We start from the raw sequence: 24,008 nt of genomic DNA, 5'->3' as shown, positions 1-24,008 counted from the left end.
AATGTGAACCAAGAAGCTCTCTTGTGGCCCTCTGTAGGTCCCTAACAGTCCTTGGGGTGACAGACCAATCCCACAGATGTTAAGGAAGCAGGCTCAGTACCCGGGAGCCCACCTGTCTGCCGCTGAGGGGAAACCACGATGATATCCATGAGTCCCTCCACATTTGCCAGCACTGTCTCCTTGTTCCGGCCTGAGTATTTGTCAACACGCTGGATTGACTTGGTCTGCCAGTCTGTCCAGTAGATCCACCTGTCTTGCTACTCAACAGGAGAAGCCCACAAACAGTAAATGTTATTCAGCAAGCAGACTCCTTCTTGTACAGCTTCTATGCCTCACCATTGGCCACTGCCTCTGTTGAAATGCCCTCTTCATCTCTTCCTCATTTCTGTGCATCCCCAGACATGACACTGTCAAGGAAATCTCCCCAAATCCATATAGACTTCACCATTCTCTCCTCTATGCAGTTCTGCACCTTGTAGTCACTTGCCCAAGTGCGTTTTTATACTCAAGCAATTTGTTCACAGGTCTGTCCATCCTAACAGATTAGTTCTTCAAGGACAAGAATGTGTTCTATTCATCTCTGAATTTCTGGCACCTAACACTCAGTCCCCATTCAGTTGATTGAATGGCTCCCTCTCTAGCAAATAGGAGGAAATTTGAAGGTTATTCTAGGTTCCTCTGGGCCCTTTGCTCAGAGCACTGCCCCAAATCCTCTGCTTACTTCTGTAGGCAGCTTTCTTCTAATGCAATGATGGTGAAATTCTCAGCCAAGGGTAGGGAGGGGCAATGAAGGTGTTCTCATCCCCATCCAAGGGTATATATCAGAAACTGTGGGGAAACCTGTAGATTGAAAAACCTATATGCAGTATTACCCTGCAGTTTTACATTTAGAATATGAAAAAAAAAGCCTATCATTAAGTAAAACCAGATAAAATCTTTTTGGCTAGGCCAGGCGCGGTAGCTTACGCCTGTAATCTCAGCACTTTGGGAGGCTGAGGCGGGTGGATCACGAGGTCAGGAGTTCGAAACCAGCCTGACCAACATGGTGAAACCCTGTCTCTACTAAAAGTACAAAAATTAGCCGGGCGTGGTGGCATGCACCTGTAATCCCAGCTACTTGGGAGGCTGAGGCAGGAGAATCACTTGAACCCAGGAGGTGGAGGTTGCAGTGAGCCAAGATCGCACCACTGCACTCCAGCCTGGGCGACAGAGCGAGACTCCATTTCAAAAAAAAAAAAAAGAAAAGAAAAGAAAAAAAAAAATTAGCCAGGTGTGGTGGCGCATGCCTGTAATCCCAGCTACTTGGGAGGCTGAGGCAGGAGAATCGCTTGAATCCAGGAAGCGGAGGTCGCAGTGAGCCGAGATCATGCCACCGCACTCCAGCCTGTGCCACACAGCAAGACTCCATCTTAAAAACAACAACAACAACAGCAACAAAAATCTTTTTGGCTAGTAGAACATAATACAGAATACAGACAGAGTTGATAGTATTTGGCAAAAAAGGGTCAAATTTATTTCTCTTTACTTTCTTTCCTTTCTGTCTCTCTCTCTCTGACTCTCTCCTCTCCGAGATAGCATCTTGCTCTGTTGCCCAAGTTGGAGCACAGTGGTACAAACGTAGCTCACTGCAGCTCAACCTCCTGGGCTCAAGTGATCCTTCTGCCTCAGCTTTCTGAGTAGCTGAGACTACAGGTGTGTACCACCACACCTGGCTAATTTAACAAAAAGTTTTGTAAAGACAGGGTCTCGCCATGTTGCCCAGTCTGGTCTCAAACTCCTGGGCTCAACTGATACTCTGGCCTCAGCCAGGGTGCTGGGATTACAGGCATAAGCCACTACACCTGGCCAAGATTTTTAAATGATTGAGAATTCCTGTTTTGGCCTCAGGCCTGGTAGATCTTCTTTTCCTTGCCCAAATTATTTTTGTGTTAGAACTCAAAAGTGACAGCTAATAATAATTAAAATGGATAGCGATAATGTGTGTGTGGTGCTTACTGTGTGCCAGGTACTATACTAATGCTTTGTGTCTGTTTCAGGAGGATACTATTATTAGGCTGATTTATTTTGTAGGTAACTGAAGCTGAGAGAGGTTCAGTCACTCCGGTTCAAAGTTACCCAGTTATTTAATAATACAGATAAAACTTGAACCCAGGTACCTGGCACATTGATGGTACTCATTAAATACTTACAAACGGGCTAGATGCCTCAAAACTCTGGCTTTTAGTCACTCCACTCTGTTGCCACTAAGTGAGCTCCCTAAGCCCAGATGCTGGGACCACAGCATTAGGATTAACTGGGGAACTTGTCAAAATGGATTTTACTGTGCCCAGCCCTCATGAAGCTGCTTCTCTATAACCTCTATAGTCACGGCCTAGGAACCTGCCTTTTAACAAGTGCCACATCTGATTCTGTATACCACTCTTTGAGAGCCACTCCTTTGAATGCTAGAACATGGGAATGGCAGGATAGGAGTATGAGGGCACTGGGTGGCCCTAGCAACCTACCAAGGCTTCAGGGCACAGGAAAAATCCCTAAAATGAGCTTCAATAGCATGTCTGTTCAGTAGCAGCTACAGCTGAGACTGCTGATTTAGAACCCCAAAGAAACATCCCAGGCAAGGAGGTTAGTTACCTCTCTCCTGAGCCAGTACCTGTGTGAGGGCAAAGGGGTGGGACACGTGGCTGACCAAGACCTGCCGCAGTTTCCCGCTGAGGTCAGCACTCTCGATCCGGTCCAGATGGGCGTCTACCCAGTAGATCCTGCGAAGAAAATGAAAAGAGTGGCTGCTCCAAATGCTTGCCAGGAAGCCCAGCTCTTCCCCCTAAGAACCTATCTGTCCCCTCCTGAGCTGACTGGCAGGTGCGAAGCACCGTTAATGAGGAGTCACTGTGAGTCCCAAAGCTGAAGAGGGGAGCTGGTGGTTCATGAGTGGGGAGGTCAGGGCTGCTCTGGGGAGGCGTAGAGTGACCTCAGAGGAACCACCACCCAGCTTCATCTTCAGGAATTTGATTGCCCTTTGACTCCTACTCAAGAATCAAAGCCCAAATTCTTACAAATGGTCTTTAAGAGAGCTCAGTTGGCCGGGCATGGTGGCTCACACTTGTAATCCCAGCACTTTGGGAGGCTGAGGCGGGGGATCACTTGAGGTCAGGAGTTCAAGACCAGCCTGGCCAACATGGTGAAACCCCGTCTCTGCTAAAAATACAAAAATTAGCCAGGCATGGTGGCACGTGCCTGTAGTCCTAGCTACTTGGGAGGCTGCGGCACGAGAATTGCTTGAACCCAGGAGACGGAGGTTGCAATGAGCCGAGATCATGCGACTGCACTCCAGTCTGGGCAAAAGAGTGAGACTGTCTCAAAAAAAAAAAAGAAGTGAGCTCAGTCTACATGGACCTCACTGAGGTTAAAAGAAGAAGGCATTCTACCACCGTTCCAGAAGTCTTGGATTCCCTTCCACTACTTTTGGGTCAGAAGGGGGCACAGACTTCTTCAGAGCCCCTTCCCCCTGCCCTCAGCATTTCTAGACAAGTAGTTGTACATTCTGGAGCCTGGGTCAGGCATGGTGGCTCACGCCTGAAATCCCAGCACTTTGGGAAGCCAAGGCAGTAGGATTGCTTGAGTCCAGGAGTGCAAAACCAGTCTGGGCAACATAGCAAGACGCTGTCTCTACAAAAAATTTAGAAATTAGCTGGGCATAGCTGGGCATGGTGGTATGTGCCTATAGTCCCTGCTACTTGAGAGGCTGAGGTGAGAGGATGGCTTGAGCCAGGGAGGTTCAGGCTGCAGAGAGCTGTGACTGCACCACTGCACTCCAGCCTGGGCAACAGAGCAAGATGCTGTCTCAACAACAACAAAGTTCCAGAGCCTGAAGGGATCAGGATTTGTTATATTATAACAAATACAAGAATCAGCCCTTAAATGAGTAGGGGTGTGAGACCTGTGGTCCAGCCAGAAGACATGCTCTGCCAAAGGCACTCAAATTAGGAACATGTAAACCGGTCAAACGAGACCCACCTAAGGGTTGAGGGCTGGATTTAGCAATCGCTGCTCTAAGAATACATTCCCTCATCCTTCTCAATGGTTCCTCTTCCCCACATACCAAGAAGCTTTCTATCTTTTCATTTTTCCATTTTAATCTCAACCATTCTCTCTTCTGCCCACCCGATCTCCAGGAGGCTGTTTGGTGCAGGACTCCCACCTGCGGGTATCATAGTCCAGGGTGAGGCCGTTGGGCCAGCCCAGGTCTGTGTTGATGAGGACCTTCCGCTCGGAACCGTCCAGGTTCGCCCGTTCGATCTTGGCAATGTGGCCCCAGTCTGTCCAGAAGAGGTACCTGAGACACAACAGCGCCATCATCATCAAGGCAAGGGAAGACGGCACCCAGAGGTTGAGAGAACACAGAAGGTAACACCATCTTTTCCACCCAGCCCTTCTTCCCTGGATCTCTCTTCTGCTGGCCATAAACTTACCCCTTCCTGGGGAAAACAGCAATGGCCCGGGGCTCATCCAGGCTATTGTTGATCAGCACTTTGCGGCAGGAACCATCCAGCCTGGATGCCTCAATGGTATTTCGACCTGTGTCTGTCCAGTACAGGTTCCTGGCCACCCAGTCCACTGCCAGCCCATCAGTAGTCTTCAGCCCACGCCCGATCACTGTCTCCATGTTGCTGCCATTCAGGTCCGCTCGCCTTGGGGAGAGCCCAGTGTTGGATGAGCAACCAGACTGCCCCAGAATAGAGTAGAACTCCTTTAACCCATGTTCCCATAACTGGACCCCCACTGAACTGTAAGCTCCACAGGGACAGAGACCAAGTATCTGTGAGTACGTTCCTCAGCACCCAGCATGATAAATGCTCGATAAAATAATTGCAGAATGAATGAACCAGTTCTTAGGAGGATAGAGTATTTCCTGCTAACTGGAAATAGTGGCGGCTGCCAGGGGATGTCTTGCTAGAAGACAGGTTTATCATTCCCCACATATCTTTGGGAAGAGACAAGGATTGTTAGGTGGTGATTATAAGAAATACAGATTTGTCAAAACCTACCTGTGCATTTTTTAAAAGTTAAAAATAATTTTAAATACAAGTAGATATGAGGTTTCATTATGTTGCCTAGGCTGGTCTTGAACTCCTGGGCTCAAGCAATCTTCCCGCCTTGGCCTCCCAAAGTGCTGAGATTACAGGTGTAAGCCACTGTGCCCAACCCTATCTGTGCACTTTTGCAGAGGCCCTACAGGCAGGAGGGAACTCTACCTCAGAATGGGGAGCATGTCACTGTCACCTAGGGGACTTCCCGAAATTGCATATGCCTACCTGTCCCCAGCTTGAGATTCTAATACATCCCTTGGGGAGAGTAAAGAGGAATGTTCGCTGTTCCTCCCTGTGAGAATCTCTGCCATGGGAAACCACTCTTACTGGTAGCAGGGCATCATATTCCTAAGCTTTGTTAGGGCCACAGATTTAAAGAATAAAAATAAAACAACAAAAAAATAAAAAACAACAGCTTTGTAAACCACCATACGCCTTGGCATTTGGCTGGGGCTCCTTTCCTGCAATACAGATACTGGTAATATGGCCTACTCATCAGTAAGTCCTCGGGGATTCTTGGAGCTCCCTCAGGGCACAATGGTAGATGTGAAAGGCTCCAGGTCCCCACCCTGACTTTACCCGTTTTTTATTGTTGTTGTTTGTTTTACATACTAGGCTTCCATGTAGTCTCTAAACAAACAAAAGTTTGAAACTCTGCTCTAAGTGACAACACTACAAAGTGAAAAAGTCAGGATTAGAACTCGCTATCCAAAGTGCCGAATCACTCATCCATTTAGCGGTCAGAACATAACCTCACCCATGGGCGATCGGAAGCAAATCTGTGTCCTCTGGAGGTTTCAGTGTTGCTCATACCTGATAACATCCAGGAACACATCTGTGTAATAGACCTTTCCATCCACGCTGTCATAGTCCAGGGAGATGACATTGTTGAGCTCAGGAACAGGGACGTGCACATCGGTGTGGTCACTGGTGTCCAGTGAGATACGCCGGATGGAGCCACGGCTGGAGAAGAGCAGGTAGGTCTCAGGAGAGGGATCACAGGTCTTCCCATCTCCCTTCAGCTGGATGCCAGTGGGGCAGGCACAGGAGAAGCCAGAAGGCCGAGGCAAGCAGAGGTGGGAGCAGCCGCCATTTCTCGAGCCACACTTGTTAAAACCTGGTGATGAGAAGCAGAAGTGTTCATGCCTAGCCTGGAACATCATCTGAATCTTACAAAGGTCCCAGTTGCTTGTGGCTGACTCTTTGCTGTTCTAAGTGACAGGATTCAGTGCCTGGCGGGGTGAGGCAGAAGGAGGGTCTGCAGGAGGATCTCCAGGAGTCCTCTGAAGGTGACAGCTGCAGTACCAGCCATACCCAAAGAGAACACAGCCCAATCCTGAAAGGGAGCTTAAACAGGTCACTGTCTTTCTGGCTGTAAAGGAGCTCTGTGCTCTGGATATATCTCTGATGTTGAGACGGCCCCAGAAAGCCAGAGGCTCTGACTCACAGCCCCAGCCCTCTGACTCTCACCTAGTGGCTGTGCCCGGTCCACAGCCTGGATGTCCATGAGGCCTGGCAGGTTGGACCTCACGAGGATAACATTGCTGCCGGTACCCTTGTCAGCACGGTGGATGCTCCGGGTCTGCCAGTCAGTCCAGTATATATGGGAGTCGAGGAGGGTGAGGCCATATGGGTGCTGCACCGGTGACACCAACGTATGCCGATTGGCACCATTCAAGTCAGCAGCCTCAATTCGCTGCAGAGGAAGGAGAGGGTGGGGGGTGGTGATCAGCAGATAGGGAACTCTCCGTGGAGATCTGAGGCAGGCCTTTCCCATCTTCCCAGGCTCCTAGGAAGCAGCAAGGGCACGGCTCTCACCTCGGTGTGGGCATCGGCCCACAGCAGTTGGGAGCTGGCCTTGTCCACAGTCAGTCCATTGGGCCATCCTAGGTTGTTGCTGATGAGCACTGTGCGGTCTGAGCCATCCATTCCGGACCGCTCTAACTTGGCATTCTCCCCCCAGTCTGTCCAGTACATAAACCTGAGTGAGGAAGAATATTAGCTATATTAGCTAGTTATTCCAGCAGCTACCACATACCATGAGTACTTAACAGTATGTCAGATACACTTGAGTACTTATAGTATGTCAGGCAAAATTTTTGCTTGACAAAATGCTTTGCAAAATATTTCATGTGCATTATCTCAATCTTCATAAGGGCGACAAGGTATGTATTTTCACTACCACCTCCATTTAATAGATAGGTAAGGAAGCTGAGAATCAGAGAGGTTAAATACTGGACCCAAGTGATATAGTTAACACATGATGAAAACATTTCAATCCTGGGATTCTGATTCCAAGGCTCATGCTTTTAACTTCTTTTTTTTTTTTTTTTTTTTTTTTTGAGGCGGAGTCTCCCTCTGTCGCCCAGGCTGGAGTGCAGTGGCCGGATCTCAGCTCACTGCAAGCTCCGCCTCCCAGGTTTACGCCATTCTCCTGCCTCAGCCTCCCGAGTAGCTGGGACTACAGGCGCCCGCCACCTCGCCCGGCTAGATTTTTGTATTTTTTAGTAGAGACGGGGTTTCACCGTGTTAGCCAAGATGGTCTTGATCTCCTGACCTTGTGATCCGCCCATCTCGGCCTCCCAAAGTGCTGGGATTACAGGCTTGAGCCACTGCGCCTGGCCCATGCTTTTAACTTCTACACTGTACTGTCACCCTGCGAGAAGTCACAAGAGAGTGGAAGAGCCCCAAGGAGGTCACCTTGTTCCTGTGATGCAAGCTTGCTCTCTGCTACCCACCTTCACCCCATCATAACCCCAGCTGAGCTAGCCCCCCACACTACCCAGTGTGATACAGCCAGCTCTCACCCCATCTCATGGTACAATACGATTGCCCGGGGACTGTCAAGGTTCTGCCACACCAACACTTTCCGCATGGACCCGTCCAGGTTGCCCACTTCAATCCGGTTTGTTCCCGTGTCTGTCCAGTACACTTTCCGGCCAATGGCATCCACCGCGAGCCCATCTGTGGTCTGTAGCCCTATGGGAAGTCAAAAGAGCACACTGGCTCCTATTTTAAAACAGATGGGCTATTTCTCCAGTCCCGTTGCCAGACAGGTGGTCCCTGGGCTGGGAGGAAGTCCCACCTGTGGTGATGATGTCCTCGTGCTGTGAACCGTCCAGATTGGCACGGCTGATCCTGTGCAGTGTGCTGTCAGACCAGTACACTTTTCCTGGAGAGGGAAAGCTTGGCTCAACCAAGACCCTCACCCCCTACAATGGGACACACACAGCTGATTCGTGTCCTGAAACACCAGAGCATGTCAGAGAGCCCTGGAGCCTCTAGCAGAGGAAATCAAGGAAAATGCAGAAATATCATAGCAGGATAGCTCTTGGCAGAGATGGAGAGAAGAGGGCCCCAAACCATGCTCTCACAACCAAAGAGAAAATGCTAGAGAGACAGGGACAGGGGCTATGCCAGAGGGTATGGGAAACCCCCGGCTCTTGGCAGGAGACAAAGGTGGTGGGAGAGGAAGGACAGTAATTGCTGAAGGGCAGGGACAGAAGGCCAGGTGGGAAGGGAGGGCCACACAGACCTTCCTGGGGGTCTACTCCAATGGCAATGGTGTTCTTCATGGTAATGTTGATTGGTACCACCACATCAGCAAAATAAGGGATGTCCAGGGAGACCATGCGAATGTCTATCCTCCTGGCGAAGATGAGGAAACTGTTCATGCCTGCCAGGTGGAAAGGAGGGAAGAGATCACTTGAGCACAGCCATTAAGTGGATTTGGAATCAGGCAAACTGAAATTCATGCCCTGTCCCTGCTAGTTTCTAGCTATGTTATTCTAGGCAAGATATTTAAATTATTATTATTTTTTGAGACAGGGTCTTGCTGTGTCACCCAGGCTGGAGTGCAGTGGCATGATCATGGCTTACTGCAGCCTTGACCTCCTGAGCTCAAGCGATCCTCCCACCTCAGCCCCCTGAATAGCTGGGACTACAGGCACATGCCACCATGCCCAGTGAATTTTTGTATTTTTTGTAGAGATGGGGTTTCATCATATTGCCGAGGCTGGTCTCAAACTCCTGGGCTCAAGCATCTGCCACCTCAGCCTCCCAAAGTGCTGGGATTACAGGCGTGAGGCACCACTCTCAGCCTAAATTATTAAGCCTCAGTTTTCTTATCTATAAAATGGGGACAATAACAGGGTGGCTGTAAGGGTTAAAAGATCATGTACACAAAGCACTTACCATTAGGTCTCACACATATTCATAAATAATGCCTCTTTATTAACATTATGAAAGTGGCTCTCTTTGATGGACCCTTTACCATGAAGATTAAGAAAGAGAAAAAAAGAAAGGGAATAAAGGGACCCCAGTGGGCTCTACTCACAACCTGGGAGGCACAGTTCACAGCTCCTTTCTCACTCAAATTCCCAGGGAGGTTAGAGTTCAAGTGCAGCCTGCCCTGCAGCATCTCCTAGGGAGAAACCTTGACTCCCAACATCTGGGTAGCCAGGTACTGCTTCTGGGACCCTCCAATAAGGCTGTCACATAGGTTGTGTGCTCACAAAAGTGGCACATCTAAGGGGGAGGGCACCATGACATTGTAGATATCATACATTTCTGTTTTCATTATACCAATTTTAGGCAGTTAGAAGTGTCTTTAATTTTTTATTTATTTTTTTGAGACAGAGTCTCACTCTGTTGCCCAGGCTGGAGTGTAGTGGCGTGATCTCTGCTCACTGCAACCTCTGCCTCCTGGGTTCAAGCGATTCTCCTGCCTCAGCCTCCCAAGTAGCTGGGATTACAGGCACGTGCCACCGTGCCTGGTTAATTTTTGTGTTTTTAGTAGAGACGAGGTTTCACCATGTTGGCCAGGTTGGTCTTGAACTCCTGACCTCTAGTGAGTTGTCTGCCTCGGCCTCCCAAGGTGCTGGGATTACAGGTGTGAGCCACTGTGCCCGGCCAGAAGTATCTTATTCCAACCAAATCAGTATATTATGACAATGTACTAAGAGATGAGAGGAAAGTGTCTTGAGAAAGGAGCAACTTTATCTAATATGCATGAAGACATCATAAGAACTAGGTGGACCCTGCCTCCAGTCCTTTCTACCTGCTTCCAAGGGCCTCTCCCCAGGCCCCTCCCCTTTTCTAAAAGCCGCGAGTCTCTCCCCTGGGCCTCTAGAAGCAGCAGGACTCATGGTTTCTCAGACCACATTGGAGCCCATCTGCAAGGAAGGAAGAGAGTCATTGCCCCCTCCCAGAGAGGCTGCATCTAGATCTGTGATGCTTTCACTCACCTGGTGAGCAAGTCTTGCCATCAGGCAGCAGGTTGATGCCTGTGGGGCAGGTACAGCTGAAGCCGCTTGGATTTGGGGACCTAAGACACAGGTGGCTACAGCCGCCATTCTCCATAGCACATGGTGTAGACACTGGGTAGAGAGGAGGGGACGTTCAATGGGGAGGGTTAGGGCATAGGAGGGCCAAGGAGAAGCCAATGCGAGCCAAGGGCTGCTCACCTGGGGGCCGGCGGCGGTGGAAGACATGGATGTCCATCAGGTTCTCCAGGTTCTCCTGCAGAGTCTCCCGGTCTAGCCCTGTCAGCCGGTCAGCGCTCTGTATACTCTTAGTCTGCCAGTCAGTCCAGTAGATGCGCTCTCCATAGAGGGTCAGCCCAAATGGGTGGGGGAGCTGGCTTCCGATCAGTACCTGCCAGGGCCCCAACACTGTGTCATCTTCAACAAAGTCTGACAGCACAGAGCAGTGGTAAAGAGCTCACTGTGGACTCAGAAAGTGGCTCTCCCACTAGCACCTACTGTGTGACCTCTAGTAAGAGCTACTTATAAAATCTCTCTGAGCCTTGCTCTATCAATCTGTGACTTGATCGTGCCTGGCTCTAAGGGTCATGTGATGGTTTCATTGGAATATGTTGGAAGTCATCTATTACTCACATCATCTCAAAGTATCTCTGTACAAATTACTTATTAAGTACAAAAGAAAAAAATAGCAACTTTACAGTGGACACTACCTTAACCATACAATGGCAGTAAGTATCACAATAATGGAACAGGCCAACACCTGTGTCTACTGATGAGACACACTGAGAACTCAAGGACGTGACTTCACTTAGGGTAGTATTCCTGCTGCAAATGCACACTATGAATCCAATCACAAGGAAACATTAGACAAATCCAAGTTGAGAGACATTATAAAAAAAATAACTGGACTTTACTCTTTAAAAGATGCAAATGTCCACTTTGGGAGGCCAAGGTGGGCGGATCACCTGAGGTCAGGAGTTCGAGACTAGCCTGGCCAACATGGTGAAACTCTGTCTCTACTAAAAATACAAAAAGTAGCTGGGCGTAGTGGTGGGCGCCTGTAATCCCAGCTACTTGGGAGGCTGAGGCAGGAGTACTGCTTGAACCCAGGAGGCAGAGGTTGCAGTGAGCCGAGATTGTGCCATTGCACTCCAGTCTAGGCGACAGAGCAAGACTCTGTCTCAAAACAAAACAAACAAACAAAAAATGCAAATGTCAAGAAAGCCACAGAAAAGCTGAGGAAATGTTCCAGATCAGAGAGTAAAGAGACTAGATTAGCTGGGCCCAGTGGTGCACAGCTCCAGCTACTCAGGAGCCTCAGATGGGAGGATCCCCTGAGCCCATGTCAGCATGGGCAACACACCAAGACTGCAGTCTCAAAAGAAAAAAAAAAAAAGCAAGCTATGTGTGGTGGCTCATGCCTATAAATCCACACTTTGGGAGGTTAAGGCAGGAGAATTGCTTGAGGCTAGGAGTTCAAGACTAGCCTAGACAACAAAGTGAGACCCCCATCTCTACAAAAAATAAAAAAATCAGCCAAGTGGCCTCAAACCCGTAGGCTCCTGAGTAGCTCGGGTGCAGTAGTAGATGCCTGTGGTCCCAGCTATGCGGGAGGATCCCTTGGGCCCAGGAGGTCGAGGTTACAGTGGGCCATCTTTGTGGCACTGCACTCCTGCCTGGGCCACAGAGTAAGTGTCTAAAAATAAATAAATAAATAAAAGTTAAAAGAGACATAATTACTAAACACAATGGGTGATCCTTATTGGATCCTAGATTAACAAAGAAAAAAAGTAGGGTGAGGGGAGCTATAAAGGACATCATTGAGGCAATCAGTAGTGAAATTGAGCAAGGACTATGATTAGACAGTAATATTGGGCTGGGCATGGTGGCTCACGCCTGTAATCTCTGCACTTTGAGAGGCTAAGGCAGAAGGATCGTTTGAGGCCAGGAGTTTGAGACTAGCCTGGGTAATACAGGAAGTCTCCACCAAAAAAAAAAAAAAAAAAAAAAACTAGCCAGGCGTTATGGCTCATGCCTGTAGTCTCAGCTATTCAGGATCTGAGGAGGTCGAGGGCGCAGTGACCCAGTATCGCGCCACTGCACTCCAGCCTGGGTGACAGAGCATGACCCTACCTCTAAAAAACCAAAAACCAAAAAAAAAAAAAAAAAAAGACAGTAATATTGGATCAATGTTAAATATCCTGATTTTGATCATTGTACTGTGGTGATGTAAGACAACATCCTTGCTTTTAGGAAATGTGCACAGGAATAGTTTGGAGTCAAGGGCAGGCTGTGTGCACTCTAATCTCAGACAGCTCCAAAAAATAATAGTGTGTACCAAAACAGAATGATAAAGCAAATGTGGCAAAATTTTATTTATGTATTCTTTTTACCTGTTCTTGCAACTTTTCTGTAAGTTTGAAATTATACCAAAATAAAAACAAAAAGAGATCAATCATGGGCCCACAGTGCAACTGGTAATTAACAAGCAATAGTTGTGCTGGTTCACAGGAAAGTTTGTGCATTTACACCCCCAGCTCATAATCCACACAAGTCTTTTCATCATCAACCAGCAGCCCTTTCTCACCCTTGCCCCCAAGCTCTGGACAGCACCCACAGCCTCAAAGAAACAGCACATGCCCCATGCTGGTCCCCTTAGCTCTGATCAGTACCAGTGCCAGCCGAAAAGTACCATCCTGGAGGCTGTCAAGGCCGGGGGAAGATGTTTTAGTGCCACCCTTACCTTCCTCTTACTGCCATCCAGTCCAGCAAATTCAATTGTCTTCATGCCGGCGTCAGCCCAGTATAGCCGCTGGGAACCGTAATCAATAGCTAGCCCGTTAGGCCAGGTCAGATTAGAAGAGATAATGACTTGGCGGCCTGAGGCATCCATGCCAGCTCGTTCAATCTTGGGGCTCGCACCCCAGTCAGTCCAATACATGTACCTGGGCAAAGGCAAGGCAAGGGAGGTCTTACAAGCTGGTTAATATCCAGCAGGGACTCAGAGTACCTAGGATTTCAGGGTTTCCGCCTGAAGTAGCTGCCTCAGCCTCCTGTTTCAGTGTCCAGCCCAGCCCTGGGCTCAGCGCTATCTCTGAATGGCTTGTCTTCTACCATTATCAAAAGCTACAGGGTCTTAATAAAAGCAGAACCCACAGCTTAAGCAGAACTCAGCAAATAAAGTATACATAGGAATAAAGAAAGAGGAGGGTGAAAATGAATAAGAAATGTTTCCTTGGCCAGGCACCATGGTTCATGCCTATAATCTCAGCACTTTGGGAGGCTGAGTTGAGAGTATTGCTTGAGCCCAGAAGTTTGAGACCAGCCGGGAAAAACAGGAAGATCCCCATTCTAACCAAAAAAAAAAAAAAAAAAAAAAGGGCCAGATATGGTTGTGCACATCTGTGGTCCCAGTTACTTGAGAGGCTGAGATAGGAGGCTCATTTGAAACCAGGAGGGCAAGGCTGCAGTAAACCATGATTGTGCCACTGCACTCCAGCCTGGGCAATGAGTGAGACTCTGTCTCAAAAAAAAAAAAAAAAAAGTGTTTATTCACGGGGTAGGTTAAATAATTTAACAGAACTCTATATAACCAGTAAGAACAACATAGGCCAGGTGCAGTGGCTCACACCTGTAATCCCAGCACTTTGGGAGACTGAGGCAGGATTGCTTTAGCCCAGAAATTTGACACCAGCCTAGACAACAAAGCAAGACCCCATCTCTACAAAAAAAAAAAAAACTGTAAAAATTAGCTAGGCATTGTGGTCTGTGCTTGTAGTCCCAGCTACTCGGGAGTCTGAGGCAGGAGGATTGCTTGAGCCCAGGAGGTTGAGGCTGCAGTGAGCTGTGATTTGCACCACTGCACTCCAGCCTGGGCCACAGAGCAAGACCCTGTCTGAAAACAAACAAACAGCAACAACAAAAACAAGGTAGATCTATACACTCAACTGGAAAGATACACAAGATATATAGGCAAGCAGAAAAAAGTCACAAAAATGTGCTATTTTTGTAAAACCAAAACCATTACCACCAATAACAAATGTTTACATACATTTAGTAGGAAAAAAAATACCCTAAATTGTTAACTTACTGCTGGAGAGTGAGAGCACAGAGAATTTTTACTTGCTACAGATTAAAATTTTTTTAGCAATGAGTTACTTTTGTAAGCTAACCAACAATAAAAACGAGATAAGGAAAGGAAGAATTGAAAAGTTTCCTTGTCCACAGAGAATACAAAGTTGTCACCAGCCTCTGGTTTCTATAGCTGCTCTTGCTTCCTTGTATATCCATAAGATTTGGCCACTCTTCCTAATCTTTAGACTTCTCTCTGGAACTCAGATCTTGGGAGGGGTGGGTGGAGGTCATTCCCAAGGGGCAGCCACTCACCCGCCCATGGGTTCCACCACAATGTCCCGAGGACGATCAAGGTTCTCCCAGATGAGTACTGTTCTCATGCTGCCATCTGTGTTGGCTACTTCAATCCGGTCTGTACCTACCAAGAAGGGATACAGAGATTAATTCTAGTCTTGTTCATTCACCCTCTTACCTTCCATGGCCAACACAAGAGCCTGGTATGTGCCGGCAGAGCACAGAGTAGGTACTCAAAAGATATTTTGTGACAGATGCACAATGGAAATTTAGTGACTTGAACTGTAAGAAGAAATTCAAGGATGTGATCAGTTGGATTTCTTGAAAGAGCAAGACTTCCCAAACATAGGCAACCATAATTTAAGGCGATGATTCTCAAACCTTAGTGTGCGTTAAGAATCAGGAGAGCTTGTTAAAACACAGATTCCTGAACCTAATACCCAAAGATTTTTTTTAAATAAAAATATTTGGCCGGGCGTGGTGGCTCACGCCTGTAATCCCAGCACTTTGAGAGGCCAAGGCAGGTGGATCACGAGGTCAGGAGTTTGAGACCAGCCTGAACAACATGGTAAAACCCCATGTCTACTAAAAATACAAAAATTAGCTGGGTGTGGGTGGTGCATGCCTGTAATCCCAGCTACTTGGGAAGCTGAGGCAGAAGAATCGTTTGAACCCGGGGAGGCAGAGGTTGCAGAGAGCTGAGACTGTGCCACTGCACTCCAGCATAGGCAGCACAGCGAGACTCTGTCTCAAAAAAAAAAAAAAAAAAAAAAAAAAAGCTAGTCCATTTCATGCTCACTAACCCCCTAAGATTCTGATTCAGTAAGTCTTGTCTTTTTTTTGAAGACAGGGTCTTGCTCTTTTGCCTAGGCTGGCATGCAGTGGTGCGATCATGGCTCACTGTAGTCTTGAACTCCCGGGTTCAAGCAATCCTCCCACTTCAGCCTCCCAAGTAGCTGGGACTACAGGCATGTACCATTACACCCAGCTAATTAAAAGAAAAAATTGGGGGAGGTCTGGGGGGGTCTTGCTATATTGCCCAGGCTGATCTTGAACTCCTAAGCTCAAGCGATCTTGCCTTGGTTCCCCAAAGCGCTAAGATTACAGGTGTGAGCCACCATGCCCAGCGCTAATTCAGTAAGTCTAGGGTGGGGCCCAAGAATCTGCATGTCCAACACTTCCCAGATGATGCTGATGCTGCCACGCAGAGGAGGCAAGGTTGTCGTCAGCCTCTGTGGTCCAGCAACCACACGCTAAGTAGCACTTGTTCAGGGTGTCCCCTTGCCTCCCAAACCCAACTGGCTAATTAAAAATGCCTGATTTGGCTGGGCGTGGTGGCTCACACCTGTAATCCCAGCACTTTGGGAGGCTAAGATGGGTGGATCATGAGGTCAGGAGATCAAGACCATCCTGGCCAACATGGTGAAACCACGTCTCTACTAAAATACAAAAACTTAGCCAGGCATGGTGGAGCACGCCTGTAGTCCCAGCTACTCGGGAGGCTGAGGCAGGGGAATAGCTTGAACACAGGAGTGGGAGGTTGCAGTGAGACCAGATCGCACCACTGCACTACAGCCTGGCAACAGAGCAAGACTCCACCTCAAAAAAAACAAAGCCCGATTTACCCAGAAAGTTACGGAAAGAAAACCACAAGGCATAGTTTCATGGTCTGAGATGCCTGAAAACACTCCCCAGCATCAACTACACAGCAGAAGCAGCTGCCACAATGTGAGCTTCTCACATGGGAGCTTCTCACTTCAGCTCTGCAGCAGACCTTCTGCTTCTGACCTACCAAGGACTTCAGGTGAAGACAGAAGTGGCCCAGGAGGGACACTGGGCCCCTTCTATCTGAGGCCAGGGTTTTAAACAAGAGGAATCCCAGGGAGCCAGGCAGGCCACGGCTCCCCTATACATACCTGCATCTGTCCAGTACAGTTTGTTGGTGACCCAATCAATGGCCAGGCCAGCTGGGCTCTCCAAACTGGTATCCACTACCACCTGGGCAGGAAGCAAAGCTGTATCACCAACTGTACTTCCACTCTAGTACTGGAGCCCAAACTCCACCAATTCTGAAGGTTGGCAAAGGTATGGGAAGCCCTTACCCTGGAGATGGCAGATTCCACCCCTCGATCTCCCCACGCTGGGCCCTACCTCCTGTCCTGTTCCATCCCACTTGGCCCTGCTGATGGTATCAGTGCTGACATCTGTCCAGTACACGTGGTCATCCCGGGAGTCCCAGTCAAGGGCCACAGCACTGCGTACGTCAGCCAGTGGGATGACATCATCAGACAGGTCCTCTGTGTCAAAGCTGATTCGACGGATGTCCATCCTTCGGGCAAAAAGCAGGAACTTGTCAAGACCTGATCAAAGGCCGAAAGGGGTCTTCTTTTAATGCTCTAAATCCAAGAACAGTGACAGACACAGACGCTCACCTGCGTGACATCTGGTTCAATCACACTTCCTGGGATCTGGTGCCCTTTGCCCCCTATGCTTTATACCTCAGGCTCTCTTTGAGCACTGCCATGCTGGCAGAATCAGACTTCTAAATCAAATGGAAACAGACTCTACCAAGGTCCCAGAAGTGCATGCTGTTTAAGCATCTGTCGGCTTCATCTCAACTTTTCTCTCTTCTTACTTTTCTCCACCTCTTCTGGTGCCCTGGCTTGCCCACTGCCAACCCCTGACCCCTACTTCTCTGATGTTCATGACTGTGTCAGGGCTCCTGTCCCTGCACTCCATCACCTGGATCCCTTCCTCTTGCTCTCCTCTTCACAACTTTAAGCCAGTAGCTTAAGCTGAGCACTTTCCTTGCCAGGCACTGTGCTTGGGGCTTTTTTGGTCTCACACCAAGCCTCTATCGTGTGTTATTCTCATTCCCACTTTCTAGATGAGCAACCCTGAGGCTAACAGAGATTAAGAAACGTGCCCAAGATCCCATGGCTACAAAGCACCAGAGCTGGGACTCGGGTCTGACTCCGGAGAAAGAGCTCTGGCCACTCCTCTACGAAGTTTACTTCCATCCTCTGCCCTTCCTCTGGCCAGTCTGAATACTTTCTCAGTAGACTTTTCATCCAGAAAGGCACTTCCTGCCTAACGTTGCCAAATGTCTTCTTCCTAGCACTGGGAAATCCTTAAGGGGAAGCTGGCAGGGGACAGGGGGCTTTACTTCTTGCATCTCACTAAGACAACAGGAGAAGTGCTGGGCACAAAAGATTCAAGGGGAAAGGGCCGGGGGCATGGTGGCTCACGCCTGTGATCCCAGCACTTTGAGGGGCTGAGGTGGGGGCATCATTTGGGCTCAGGAGTTTGAGACCAGCCTGAGGAGTTTGAGACCAGAGCAACATAGTGGAACCCCGTCTCTACTAAAAATACAAAATTAACTGGGCGCGGTGGCTCATGCCTGTAATCCCAGTACTTTGGAAGGCTGAGGCGGGCAGATCACAAGGTCAGAAGTTCAAGACCAGCCTGGTCAATGTAGTGAAACTCCATCTCTACTAAAAATACAAAAATTAGCCAGGCATGGTGGCAGGTGCCTATAATCCCAGCTACTTGGGAGCCTGAGGCAGAAGAGTAGCTTGAACCCGGGAGGTGGAGGTTACAGTGAGCCGAGATCATGCCACCACACTCCAGCCTGGGTGACAGAGTGAGACTCTGTCTCAAAAACAAACAAAACAAACAAAAAAACCCCACAAAATTCGCCAGGTGTGATAGTGTATGCCTGTAGTCCCAGCTACTTAGGGGCCTGGGGCAGAAGGCTTGCTTAAGCCCAGGAAGTCGAAGCTGCAGTGAGCACTGTTTGCACCACTGCACTCCAGCCTGGGTGACAGAGCAAGATCCTGTCTCAAAAAAAAAACAACAAAAAAAACGCTGGGTGCGGTGGCTCATGCCTGTAATCCTAACACTTTGGGAGGTGGGCAGATCACGAGGTCAGGAGTTCAAGACCAGCCTGACCAACATGGTGCAGAAACCCCATCTCAAAATACAAAAATTAGCTGGGTGTGGTGGTGCACACCTGTATCCCAGCTACTCTGGAAGCTGGGACAGGAGAATCACTTGGACAGACAGGAGGCGGAGGTTGCAGTGAGCCAAAATCACACCACTGCACTCCAGCCTGGGCGAGCAGAATGACTCTCTTAAAAAAAAAAAAAAAAAAAAGCCGGGTGCAGTGACTCATGCCTGTAAGCCCAGCATTTTGGGAGGCTGAGGTGGGCAGATCACCTAAGGTTGGGAGTTTGAGACCAGCCCTGACCAACATGGAGAAACCCCATCTCTACTAAAATACAAAATTAGCCAGGCATGGTGCTTGGGCATGCCTGTAATCAGCTACTTGGGAGGCTGAGGCAGAATCGCTTAACCTGGGAGGGAGGTTGCAGTGAGCCAAGATTGTGCCGTTGCACTCCAGCCTGGGCAACAAAGAGCAAACTCTGTCTCAAAAAAAAAAAAAAAAAAAAAAAAAAAAAAGGAGAATGCAAGGGGAAAACTCAGAGCATGAAATTAGGTTCTTAATGTGTATGAATTAGGTTCTTAATGTGTATGAATGAAACTTCTGAATGTTTTCCCTAACCACACTCTCTAGAAAGGACCCAGGTCCCAGGAGAATTTTATTGTACCCAGATTTCAGAGGGTCAGTCGGGTACGCAGCAGTAAACAAGAACAGCTGCTGTTGTGTGAGGAGTCACCCCAGGCCCCCTGCTGGTCGTGCCATACGCCCGGACTGCTCCTCTCTGGACTATTCTTAGAAAAAGTCATCATGTGCAGGGCTCTCCAGGGCTACCCTCTTAAAGCAATAACCCCGCAGGAGCCCAAAGGAAGCCAAAGTAGTAGTTCAGGGAGAGACCAGGGAATCCCACGATCTTCCACTTGTTTGACACATATTTATCCAGGACCTGCTCACACAGAACATCATCAGAGATTCGAACTTTGGCTTCCCGGTTTAAGGGCCGAAAGAAAGTCTTCAACAGGGTGAGGCTAAAGGTAAAAAGGTGGGAAATCATTCCCCTGTTTTCTAGAAGAGCATAAAACCCTCTTGCTGCCTATGGAGAAGGTATCCTGCCTGGTAAAATGACACATGAGCCTGATTGCAGGTGTTCACACTCGACCAGGTGGTGTTGCTGAGCCTTCAGCAGCTAGAGCTGGGTCCTCAGTCCTCAGCTTTGATAGAAGATCCCTCAGCCTCTTAAGTTCTTCCTCTCCAGGGCTCCCTGAGGAATGTGGTTTTTCCCACGATAGGCAATCCCTCCACCTCCTATCCCTTGTTACTTCTCCCCATCCTCACAATAGCCTCCATAGAGACTGGTGTCGCAGACCCACTTACTCTGGGCACAGGCGTGGCTGCTGATCTTGCGGAAGCCAGTGGGGCAGGCACAGGTGTAGTTCTGGCCACTGGGCAGACACAGGTGCGTGCAGCCTCCGTTGTTGTCCCCACAGCGGTTCTTCCCTGCTCAAAGAGCCCAGGGCAAGAGGATTAGCAAAGGTTTGCAAAAGTGACCCCAAGACTAAGGAATAGGGGTTTAAGGTAGGGTGATAGTTCCCTGAAGGGAGAAACTATGTCTTATTATTTTTGACATCTGCCCCAGCTGCTAGCACAGTGACTACCCGGCACAGAGAAGATGGCCTGTAAATGTCTGCCTGAATTAGATGGGAACGGTGAAGCCTAATGAGTCTTTTCGTGAATCTTGTTGTACTGCCCTGAATGTCCAGCAGAGGGAGGAGTTAGCCCATGTCAGTGGCCCGCTGGATTTCCCCATCAGAAGAAATGGCAACTCCTAAGGGGAAGGAAAGTTCTCAAAGGCACCAGAGGCCACCTCAACCATGAGACTACTTTGGCTCACCCGGTGGGCAGTTTTTTACCTGCAGGTTGGCGCTGCGGGTGCAAGGTGTGGATGTCCATAGGGAAGTGGAGTTTGTTGCGAATGATTTCCTGGTTCTTCCCCGTAAATTTGTTAGCGCTATTGATGCTCTTGGTGTGCCAGTCTGTCCAGTACAGGCTGTCTTCAAACACTGTGATGGCGAAGGGATGCGGAAGGCCTGGGGAAAGTCCAGGAAGACCTCAGTCTGGACATGGTCTGCCATGGTCTCTGGGCCCAGGCCTGGCAACTACACAAAGCCTCTGCCAAGGCTCCTGGGGGGCAGGGACAGGGCCAGGAGGACAAGAGATGGAGAGTGAAGGAAGGGGCTCACCCTGGCTAATGACAGCCTTACGGTGACTCCCATCCAGATTGGCCCTCTCAATGACATGGTGCTTAGCATCCACCCAGTACATACGGCGCCCAGCATAGTCGATGGTGAGGCCATTGGGCCAGAAGAGATGGGTATCAGCAATGATGCGGCGTCCAGAGCCATCCATGCTGGAGGCCTCAATACGGGGGGTGTTGCCCCAGTCTGTCCAGTAAATGGTACTAGGAAGAGAGAAAAGTAAATTGGGAAGTGGGCAGCAGAAAACAGGTAGGTAACCAGGAGAATAATCAGGTAGGGGGCTTTTATCCATTTAACTCAGGGGACTCCAATGTTTGGTCCACAGAATGCATTTTTTTAAGACAGGGTCTCATTCTGTCACCCACGCTGGAGGGCAGGTGCGATCACAGCTCACTGCAGCCTCAATCTCCTGGGCTCAGAAGGCCTCACCTCAGCCTTCTGAGCAGCTAGTACCACTACACCTAACCAATTAAAAAAAATTTTTTTTTTTTTTTTTGTAGTAGTAGAGATGAGGTCTTGCTATGTTACCCAGGCTGGTCTCAAACTCCTGAGCTCAAGCGATCCTCCTGCTTCGGCCTTCCAAAGTGCGGGGGTTACAGGCATGAGTTGCCATGCCTGGCCTCAGAATGCTTTTTAAGTGTTTGAGTTTAAATGTCTTCAGACAGGGCATTTATTCATTTAATAATTTTTTTTTTCGTACTGGCAACAGGCAGGACATAATCTTAGGCACTGGAAATCTAGCAGTGAACAAAACAGACAAAGCCTCATAAATGACAATACAATGTAATATTAGGACAGGCACTTTCTTCTTTGTCACAGTCTCTTCCACTGCCTTTTGTATTTTATTTTATTTTATTTTTGAGACAGAGTCTCGCTCTGTTGCCCAGGCTGGAATGCAGTGGCACGATTTCAGCTCACTGAAACCTCCACCTCCTGGGCTCAAGTGATTCTCCTGCCTCAGACTCCTGAGTAGCTGGGATTATAGGCACCCACCACCATGCCCAACTAATTTTTGTATTTTTAGTAGAGATGGGGTTTCACCATGTTGGCCAGGCTAGTCTCAAACTCCTGACCTCAAGTGATCCACCTGCCTCGGCCTCCCAAAGTGCTGGGGTTACAAGCTTGAGTCACCACGCCTGGCCCCTTTTGTATTTTATACACACACACACACACACACACACACACACAGTTTCTAAAACAGTTGACACATACTGCAGGACCTTATAAGATACTCCCTCCATTGACTGAATAGAATTTTTAGAAGCCAGACTAAGAACTTCGTTTTGGGAGTTTTTCTTTAATTCAGATTTCTGAATTTTAAATTAAATTTCTTTTTGAGATAGGGTCTCACTCTGTCATCCACGAGTGCAGTGTCATGATCATGGCTCACTGCAGTCTCGAACTCTGGGACTCAGGTGATCCTCCTGCCTCAGCCTCCTATGTAGTTGGGACTACAGGCATGCACCAGTAAGTCCAGCTAATTTTTGTACTTTTAGATGGGGTTTTGCCATGTTGCCCAAGCTGGTCTTGAACTCCTGGGCTCAAGCAATCTGCCCACCTCAGCATCCCAAAGTGCTGAGATTACAGGCGTTGAGCCACTGAACCTGACCAGATTTCTCAATTTTATTTATTTAACTTTTTTTTTGAGACAGGGTCTTACTCTGTCACCCAGGCTGGAATGCAGTGTTGCAATCATGGCTCCCTGCAACCTCGACCTCCCAGTCTCAAGCCATCCTTGCACCTCAACCTCCCAAGTAGCTGGGACTACAGCCATGCACCCACTAAGCCAGGCTAATTTAAAAAAAATTTTTGTAGAGATGAGGCCACACTATGTCACCCAGGATGGTCTTGAACTCCTGGACTCAAGTGATCCTCCTACCTGGGTCTCCAAAAATACTGGAATTACAGGTGTGAGCCACCGTGCCCGGCCCCTCTATTAATTTTTAGGCAATAATAATTAATTATAATTCTTATGAATTACTAATAACTTAATTTGTATTAATTAGGTCAACCTTATGAGCTAATAATAAAAATACTAAACACCTACAACTTATCTAATGTGTATTATATGCAATTTAAAATGCATCACCTCATTTAATCTTCACACAACTATGATGGAAGTATTTTTTTTAATCGCCAATTTAGAAATGAGTAAACAAGGCAGACAGAGATTAACTGGCCCAAGGCCACATAGCCAGTTACTAAAGAGCCAGGATCCAGACTCAAGTGTGTGGGGGACAGGGCCCATGTTATTAACATAACATCACACCTTTTTTTTTTTTTTTTTTTTGAGACAGAGTCTCGCTCTGTCGCCCAGGCTGGAGTGCAGTGGCGCAATCTCAGCTCACTGTAACCTGCGCCTCCTGGGTTCAAACGACTCTCCTGCCTCAGCCTCCTGAGTAGCTGTGATTACAAGCACCCGCCACCATGCCTGGCTAATTTTTGTATTTTGCAGAGACGGGGTTTCACCATGTTGGCCAGGCTAGTCTCGAACTCCTGACCTCAGGTGATCTGCCCGCCTCGGCCTCCCAAAGTGCTGGGATTACAGGCATGAGCCACCACGCCCAGCTACACCACACTTTGAAGATGTACCCCCAGAGCATCTAGTCCGGTAGCCTGGGAGCTGTCCTGAGAAGTTGCAAGAGAGATTCAGCAGCCTGAGATACAACTTACCCCTCCATGGGATGCAAGGCAATGGCCCGGGGCTTCTCCAGGTTCTGCCACAGCAGCACCTTCCGGTGGGCCCCGTCCAGATTGGCCACCTCAATCCTTGAGGTGCCTGAGTCGGTCCAGTAGAGTTTGTCATGGACCCAATCCACAGCCAGGCCCCCTGGTGAGAAGCAGCACAAAAAATGTCAAGGAGTCAACCCAGGCTCCCCTTTCCCATAGTAACAAGAGCAAACTCTTACAGGAAGCAATTTCTTGGGCCAGGCACTATTGTCATCATTTTAGATACATGAATTCATTTAAGCATCACAACTCTGTGAGCTAGATACTGTAATTTCCATGAGGATGAGGAAAGTGAGGCACAGAAAAGTCAAGTAACTGTCCAAGGGCATGCACTTCCTCTTCACAGCCAACCATACCTCACTTC

The 24,008-nt window shown here is 48.5% G+C and overlaps 1 protein-coding gene across 2 annotated transcripts in view; it reads right to left on the bottom strand.

Moving 5' to 3' along the window:
* LRP4 (LDL receptor related protein 4) overlaps positions 1–24,008 on the bottom strand; it is a 57,190-nt gene that overhangs the window by 8,569 nt on the left and 24,613 nt on the right. For both annotated transcript variants that reach the window (XM_031653459.1, XM_031653460.1), the window contains exons 13-32: positions 23,588–23,744; positions 20,900–21,117; positions 20,570–20,746; positions 20,034–20,156; positions 16,871–17,079; positions 16,636–16,717; positions 14,738–14,843; positions 13,095–13,296; positions 10,553–10,742; positions 10,334–10,465; positions 8,623–8,763; positions 8,173–8,259; positions 7,895–8,066; positions 6,906–7,068; positions 6,558–6,783; positions 5,901–6,204; positions 4,470–4,688; positions 4,199–4,333; positions 2,651–2,759; positions 113–257 (exon numbers count right to left, since the gene is read on the bottom strand). In XM_031653459.1, the coding sequence (XP_031509319.1) occupies positions 113–257; positions 2,651–2,759; positions 4,199–4,333; positions 4,470–4,688; positions 5,901–6,204; positions 6,558–6,783; positions 6,906–7,068; positions 7,895–8,066; positions 8,173–8,259; positions 8,623–8,763; positions 10,334–10,465; positions 10,553–10,742; positions 13,095–13,296; positions 14,738–14,843; positions 16,636–16,717; positions 16,871–17,079; positions 20,034–20,156; positions 20,570–20,746; positions 20,900–21,117; positions 23,588–23,744 (3,297 nt within the window). The remainder of the gene's footprint in view (positions 1–112; positions 258–2,650; positions 2,760–4,198; positions 4,334–4,469; positions 4,689–5,900; positions 6,205–6,557; positions 6,784–6,905; positions 7,069–7,894; positions 8,067–8,172; positions 8,260–8,622; positions 8,764–10,333; positions 10,466–10,552; positions 10,743–13,094; positions 13,297–14,737; positions 14,844–16,635; positions 16,718–16,870; positions 17,080–20,033; positions 20,157–20,569; positions 20,747–20,899; positions 21,118–23,587; positions 23,745–24,008) is intronic.

Source organism: Papio anubis, chromosome 12 (genome assembly GCF_008728515.1).
Source record: "Papio anubis isolate 15944 chromosome 12, Panubis1.0, whole genome shotgun sequence".
Classification (NCBI taxonomy): Eukaryota; Metazoa; Chordata; class Mammalia; order Primates; family Cercopithecidae; genus Papio; species Papio anubis.
Note: the sequence above shows the minus strand (reverse complement) of the source record. Positions and strands in the feature narration are given on the sequence as shown.